General features: G+C 37.9%; 1 protein-coding gene across 1 annotated transcript in view; it reads left to right on the top strand.

Moving 5' to 3' along the window:
* The first annotated feature begins 460 nt into the window (after window positions 1-460).
* The window catches only part of ST6GALNAC3 (ST6 N-acetylgalactosaminide alpha-2,6-sialyltransferase 3), a 228,180-nt gene continuing 221,468 nt past the window's right edge, over window positions 461-7,172 (top strand). The window contains exon 1 of the mRNA XM_035332981.1: window positions 461-499. Coding sequence (XP_035188872.1) covers window positions 476-499 — 24 coding nt within the window. The 5' untranslated portion in view covers window positions 461-475. The remainder of the gene's footprint in view (window positions 500-7,172) is intronic.

The raw sequence follows: 7,172 nt of genomic DNA, 5'->3' as shown, positions 1-7,172 counted from the left end.
ACAAATGAGCCCTTTGTACCCCAGTCCTCAGATTAACTCTAAATAGAACTAGGAAGATGATAGATTACACAGAATTAAGACATTGTGCCACAAAGATAGTTAAATGTCTGAATCTGGTTGTAGTAACTGATTTATATGCCTAAATACCTTTGAAAACCCGTTCCTTGAAATGCTTAAATGTGTACAGGTGTTGTAGAATTGTAACCCTTCCATAGTTACTAAAGAAGTAAATGAATAGGATGTGGCAAATACATTGCCTTTGGCAAGACAGCTGCAAAAGAGAAGCTCTGGCCAAGCCAGTCACAGCTGCCTTCTAGTATCTATCAAAGATGGGTAGGGTTTCTTTACTGCTTGATCACCATGGCCAATATTGCTTTAGCCCAGGTGAGAGAACTGCTTTCTAAATAGGATAGCTTTTCATTCAGGGCTTGCATTAAGAAGAGAGTTGAGAGCTTGTGAATCAGGGGAAGTGTGGATGATATACTGTGTGCTTATCAAGGTTAGTTGATAAATGGAGCTGTATGGATGAGCTGTTATTAGTAGTGTTTCTGTTCTGAAAGCATTGCATGTGTAGTGCTGACTTTCTAATGCTGTCACATTTCAGAGTGTCCTTGCTTGTATGGACTTAGCTCTCTATAAAGCAGGCCGAACTCTTTATGATACCTCACTTCAGGATAGCAAATGCATGCTGTGTTTATTTCTTTTTTTTTTTTCAGAACTACTTTGTTCTTCATTCTAGGTATAAATCCTTTATTCATTTTAAATTAGTCAACTACTGTGGACTTTGAAGTGTTACGAGGATTAGTTTAAATACTTGCATTGTGCATGCTTTAAAGATGAATATAAGATGCTGTGTAAGTGTTAAGATTCAAATATGGGCTGGGAGGAAAGTGCTGCTGACTGAATTTTCAGAGGCAACAGGTTAGTTATGTAAAGGTAAAATGAAAGCCGTTGAAAGCTTTCCCCAAGCATGAACAATTGAGAAAACTTGTTAATGACTTTGCAGAAAATAATATGCTTCTGTTTGGTTTATGAATACTCAAAAACGCTTAGGGCTTGATATAGACTAGTAAACCTTGAGAATACTTAAAATTTTGTGATATGATGGAAACAGCATTTGAAGCACATCATTTAGCCTGGGACTGTTTCTTGTATTACTGTTGATGCAAATAATAATTCACATTTAGATGTAGAGCTTAGATGTAGAGCTTAGGGATATGGTTTAGTGGGGACTGTTAGTGTTAGGTCAGAGGTTGGACTTGATGATCTTGAGGTCTCTTCTAACCTAGAAATTCTGTGATTCTGTGATTTAATCTTTATTATTGCTTTTAATTTTGAACAATGTGTGCAAAACAATAGAAGAAACAAACAAAACCTTTGTTATGTGCCTTGCAACACAAAAGACAAGGAAATAGAGATAGGTAGGCCTTAGTTAGAAATGTTATATATTTTTTTTCTTAAATTAATACTGGTCTGTAGAACTCTATTGCCCAGTTATGAATGGGTTAAGGTGTTCTGATATCCATATAGCCAAGGATGCAGAAAAACATAGCTTAATTCAAATATTCTTTGGAAAGGAATGCATGTATGTAGATTCAGGTGTTGGATTCTATGCAGCAGATATAAAAGCTATGCTGCAAATTTCCCTTTGCTAATAAATAATTCTAGTAGAAACATAGTATAGGTGCATAAGGCTTGATATGTTTCTAGTTTTTCTCTTTAAACAGTGACTGTTTGAAAACTTGCCTGGATAGCAGTATTAATTACTCTTTTGCAAAATGAAAAACATTTCAAACTTTTTTTCCATTTGCTTCGTACACAGATGCATTTCAGAAGCTCAGAAACTTTGTGTGAAGTTCTGTCTTCTAGATTGAAGGCTTTTTTTTTTTTTTTATCACCGAGTACTAAGAATATTTCAGATTAAACTGAAATGAGGTTATTTGTGTTCACCAAGCAAACTGCAAAATCAATTATTTGTGTGGCTCTGGTGTTAATGTGTATCATCTGCTCTTGTATTCTCAGGAAGACAGTACTCCTCTGAGGTACCAGCACTTTTTTCAAATAGCTAAAGTGACAGCTTATATCAATTTGTTTCAGTGATTTACTATTTCAGCATAAAAACAGAAGCAAATCTATTTTTTATCTGTTTCAGCAAAAAGCTTTGCTTCACATAGCTGTGTTTTACTACACTTCATCTGACATAGAATAATCCTTGTAACGCGTTCTGAGGAGGCTGCTGTAAAGATCCTTTAAAAGAAAGGAAAAATATGTTCTCAAAGGGACCGGCACTTCTGAAGAGAATGAAAGGCCAATGAATAGTTGGTTAGGATTTCTGCCTCCTTTTTGGTCTACCTTTCCTGAGAGACTTCACAAACTCATTTTGTTAGAATATAGTTATCAGCACTGTGAAACACAGAATACCCGTAGCTTGTTAAAAATGTGGTGGTGTAGTGCAAAAGCTGTCAATAACAAGGCATAGTTTCCATTTTGCAAGACTTCTTAAATCATGAAATGGAGTGAAAACTTAACTTTTTGATTCAATGCAGGTCTAGGCATGACTTAAACACTAATTTGCATGATTAGCCAGGGAAATGTGTCACGTGAGAGCGTGCTGAATGTGGAGAACTTGTAACTGAGAAAAGAATATTGTTGCATGAAAACATCTAGAGACAGCCAACGCTGTGCAGAAAGCATTATATTTGCCAACAAAGCCAGGTATCAAAATAAGAACTATATATAGCACGTATGTATTTGTAGGATAATCTTTGATTTTGATGATATGATGATTATTTTTGGATCTGTAGAGATCAGGGGCTCAGACTCCCCCTTAGTTTCACGGTAAGGTTCCAGTTTGGAGTTGCCAGTAGAAACAAATGATCTAGCGTGCTGTGCTCTGCATTTGGCAGGGAGGTGTACCCGTTACGAGGCTTTGGCAAAGGGGTATCTGCAAAAGGTGGTTGGTGTTAGAAGTCCATTTTATGTACTGCCAAGTAACTCATTCAGAAACTGATTGAAACAGGCTGCTCCATGGCCTGAAGCAATGACAGGAGAGCACTGTTGTGGGGGAACAGTACAATTTTTTTTTATTTTTATTTTTTCCAGGGTCTTGCCTGCATTGATAGCCTTAGTATTTGAGTGTTTCCCAAACATTAAGTGACTTGTATGCAGCACACATTGCTTTGCCAGCTGGAGCCAACAATAAAAGCTTCTACTGGAAGTGCTTGGAGGAGAAGAGTGCTGTCCAAGCTTTCCTGATGCATGTGGGTGACCTTTACACGCATGTGAAATGTGAAGGGGAGCGGAGTGGGAGGCACTGATGTCTTGTTTCTGCTGACCAGTGATGAGACTCAAGGAAATGGCATAAAACTTTGCTGGGGGACCGTCAGGCTAGGTGTTAGGAAAAGGCTCTTCCACATAAGGGTGGTTGGGTACTGGAACAGGCTCCCTGGGGAAGTGGTCATGGCACTGAGTCTGCCACAACTCAAGAAGTGTTTGGTCAGCACTCTCAGACATATGGTCTGGTTTTTGGGTGGTCCTGTGCAGAGCCAGGAGTTGAACTTGATCCTTAAGTGTCCCTTCCAATTCAGGATAGTACGCGATTCTGTTTTATCTTAGCTTTACTGTGTAAAGCACATTACCTTTTAAAGTTTGTAGAAATATGTAACCACCTTAATATTGCACAAAGAAGCATAATAGATTTGAAGAGGGACTGAATTCGGATTTTCTGTTTATTTGCTTATTCCAATGCAGTTCATTGTTCTTTACTTTTCAGCAGTGTTTTGCGTGATGACCAGTGAACATCACTGCTACTAAATTGTTGCAGGAGCTTTATCCGTCTGTATTCCTATTAATGTTTAGGTGATGTTGAACTCGTTATCCCAGTATTTAGTCATATGAGTTCGTAGACTCACTTACGCAAATATTAATGCTCTGGTACATGTCAGACAAATAATGTGTTAAGATTTGTATAGTGAAGACCCTTGGAAGGTAAATATGTTACAGAAGAGATGTTGTTTAATGGCAAGACTGAGAAAGTAGTTAGGATGATTTATTGTGAAATCCTAAGCTGCCCGGGGAAAAGGAAACTGATGAATAGTGACACCTAGGAGCCAGCATTGCTTTGTCTTGAAATTGAGAGACTTTAGTATTAAAGAGAATGCTGCTAAGCTATGGGTGTACACCCGTGTGGAATACAATGCAGCTGTTTGTAATCCTGGATATGAAGTACTCTATAAATTGCTTTAGTGATGAATGGCCTTAAGTTAAAAAAGAAAGTATGAAGGTAAACGTCAAATCAAGCTGGCAGTAGCTTGTATAGACTAGCATTGGAACAGGCTGCCCAGGTCAGTGGTGGAGTCCCCATCACTTGATTAGAGGAATATAAGTGCTATAAAGGTGGAGGCAGTCATTCTTCCAAAGAAAAAACCTCTTAGGGAGGTGTGTGATAGCATTTGAGTGGTAAATTGAGGGGAGAAAGAATTCTGGAAGTAATTCAATAATTATATATATAAACATATGTTAATATTTATTCTTCTCCTGTAGGGAGTATGCTGTAAACAGTTATCCAGCATGGCTCACAAAGGTGTTTTTTTTTTTTTTTTTTTTTGTTGGCTCTCCACTTCTTCCTCCCTAGGTTGCAAGGGTCACTTGTGCTGGATGGGAACTGAGAGCTTAAGAGCAATTGCCTGGAGGTTGTCGTTGGCAAGTGATGATAAAACACAGCTCACAAATCTAAAAACACTCAAAGTCTATTTCCGATCTGTTCCTTAAAAGGACAGGAATCATCAACTAATTTCAAGTTTCCCTCAGCAGAGTGTGTGAAGGAAGTCAGCAGGGGAAACAAAGACACATTATACCTCTCAAAGCTTTCTGGGGAAGATGACAAAAAATATAACTAATTTCCAAGAACAACAATTCCAGGGAAGTAATGAACTGTTTTCCAAGGGGCAATCTATGCGTACATTATGACCTGCTGTCACCTCATGAATGAGGGTGATACAGGGCTCTGGGTCAATGTTCAATATGTTACTGATACTTGCTCTGTGACATCTGATAGCTGTCTGTGCTGTATTTTATCTCCTCTTGAGACTGATTCCTAAGTAAGACAAGACAAACCTGGATGATCCTGATCATGGTGTGGCCCAGTTTTTCCTTTGTGGTCTAGCTATATACCATAACCTGGTCCATACTGTTAAACTCTTGCAATTCTTTTTTAATGGGTTGGGCCACAGGTAATGTAGGAATGCAGATGCAATCAATATCAGATTTAATTATCATCATTCTCTAGTTTTGTGTAATGGTTTCTGAATATGTTTATATATAACGTTTGGATAAATCAGGCTGAGTTCACATCCGTGTTATTGGAATGCTGCATTTGAGACTAGATTGGAAAGGAGAGCATCGAGGTTACAAAGGGCAAGTTAGAAAGCTCTGATTCAGAGAAGTAATTCAATCTTCTCACCTGGGGAGCCTCGGTTAAGTACCAGATATGAATTGCACTGTTGTCATTCTGAACGGTATTTAAATCTGCAGTGAGCTGTTATACCCAACCAAACACCATGAAGGGGAAGAGAGGTCAGTGTATTTTGCATGGGTGCCTCTTAAATTTGTTCGCTTTAGAACTGTAGTTTCTCCGAATGCTGCCACATGCATGCTACTCAGAAAAAGTCTGTAGTGGGAATTGGAGGGTTTGATGCTAACAAGCTTACTCTCCAATGTTATTTTATGTTTCATTGCACTTTGCTGAATTTTTGACAAAATACACTACTTTTTCCATGGCAGTGGTTTGTCTTTGAATCCAAAGGAGGAATTTCTGTAGTTAGTGGCTACATGAATTTAGGTTAGAGCACTCTGTCTAAAAGCACAGCACAACACAGTCTTCCTTGGAAATTATTAATTTCATCGTTTCATTAATTGTTTAATTGTAAGTATTGTTTTCATGCTCTGCTTTTGCTAGAGTGCTAACTGACTACACATTCTGTGATACTTTTAGTGAGGTCTCTTCTCTCATGCTTTCCAATGCAAAATCTGTGTTTAATATTTTACTTAACTAACTATCTAAGCCATTAAAGTCTGTCAGACATACTGTAAAATGATTTTGAAAGCCAATCTGATGAAACAGACGTCAGAAAATAAGCTAATAATGTACTAAGTGTTTTTTTTAAACATACCAATGCATGTGAATGCATGCATGCATGTACCCACACTAGTGGCTAACTGTTATAAATCATTTATAAGTAAGCTCAACTCTTTTGGAACTTGCTCCAGTTCTAGATTTCAGTGTCCGTATAGGAATATCTGATGTGAAATTTGCTAGTTCATTGTGGAGAAATGAACCCTTCTAGCTTGTTAATACATGTATATTTAGAATTATAAATGGTAAACTTCAAGATCTTTCTCATTAAGAAAAGGGAACAAAAGATTTATTATATTTTTCCCCTTTAGTTCTCTTACTGTCTGCAGAACAACACTGGTCGTGGTGGTGCGTAAATGCAGGTGTTGGGCTTACAGAACCATACTTAATGTATCTGCCATGTACTGTGTTGGACCACAGCTGTAGGAGCCTGTTCAGTCTATGGTCAGGAGTCTCTGCACTGTGCCCCCAGGTGGTACAAAAACCTATTACAGTGCCATTTTTTATTTTCCAGTTATTTTTCTGGTTCTTTTCAGCTGACAGATAGGATTTTAGCTGTGAGTGTCATGGTTTGTTTCTTGTTTTCTTGAAATCTATACACCAGAGCTTTCTTCTGTGTGATGTTGAGTCTTTGCGCAGATGAACATCTTGGCTGTATTGCTGTGATCCTACTGTTAGCTTAATAGTAAAATGTGCTCTGCTTATTTTCAAAAGCAAACAAGGAGATACCAATATTATCTGACAGTGTTGGCTGATATTCTCAGTTCTAGTAGATTTAAGTGAAATTTAGGCCAGCATAATCTTTTCTTTGTAATTTGCATTGTCCCTGTGGTTTAACGATCATGCCAGCATTTATCTTGGATGGGTGACTGCTCCCTTCTCTTGCATAATGCTGATAAAGTCTTTGGAGTTGTTATATCATATTCCCTGACATCTTCATGCCTATTTTACATCCAATTTTCTATCTGTCTGCAAAGGTCATATCTTGGCCCTTATCTGTGCATTAAATATATTTTGCTGGCTTGCACTGTGCATTTCT

Source organism: Oxyura jamaicensis, chromosome 8 (genome assembly GCF_011077185.1).
Source record: "Oxyura jamaicensis isolate SHBP4307 breed ruddy duck chromosome 8, BPBGC_Ojam_1.0, whole genome shotgun sequence".
Lineage (NCBI taxonomy): Eukaryota > Metazoa > Chordata > Aves > Anseriformes > Anatidae > Oxyura > Oxyura jamaicensis.
The sequence above is the reverse complement of the archived record's forward strand: the minus strand, read 5'-3'. Positions and strand labels throughout refer to the sequence as shown.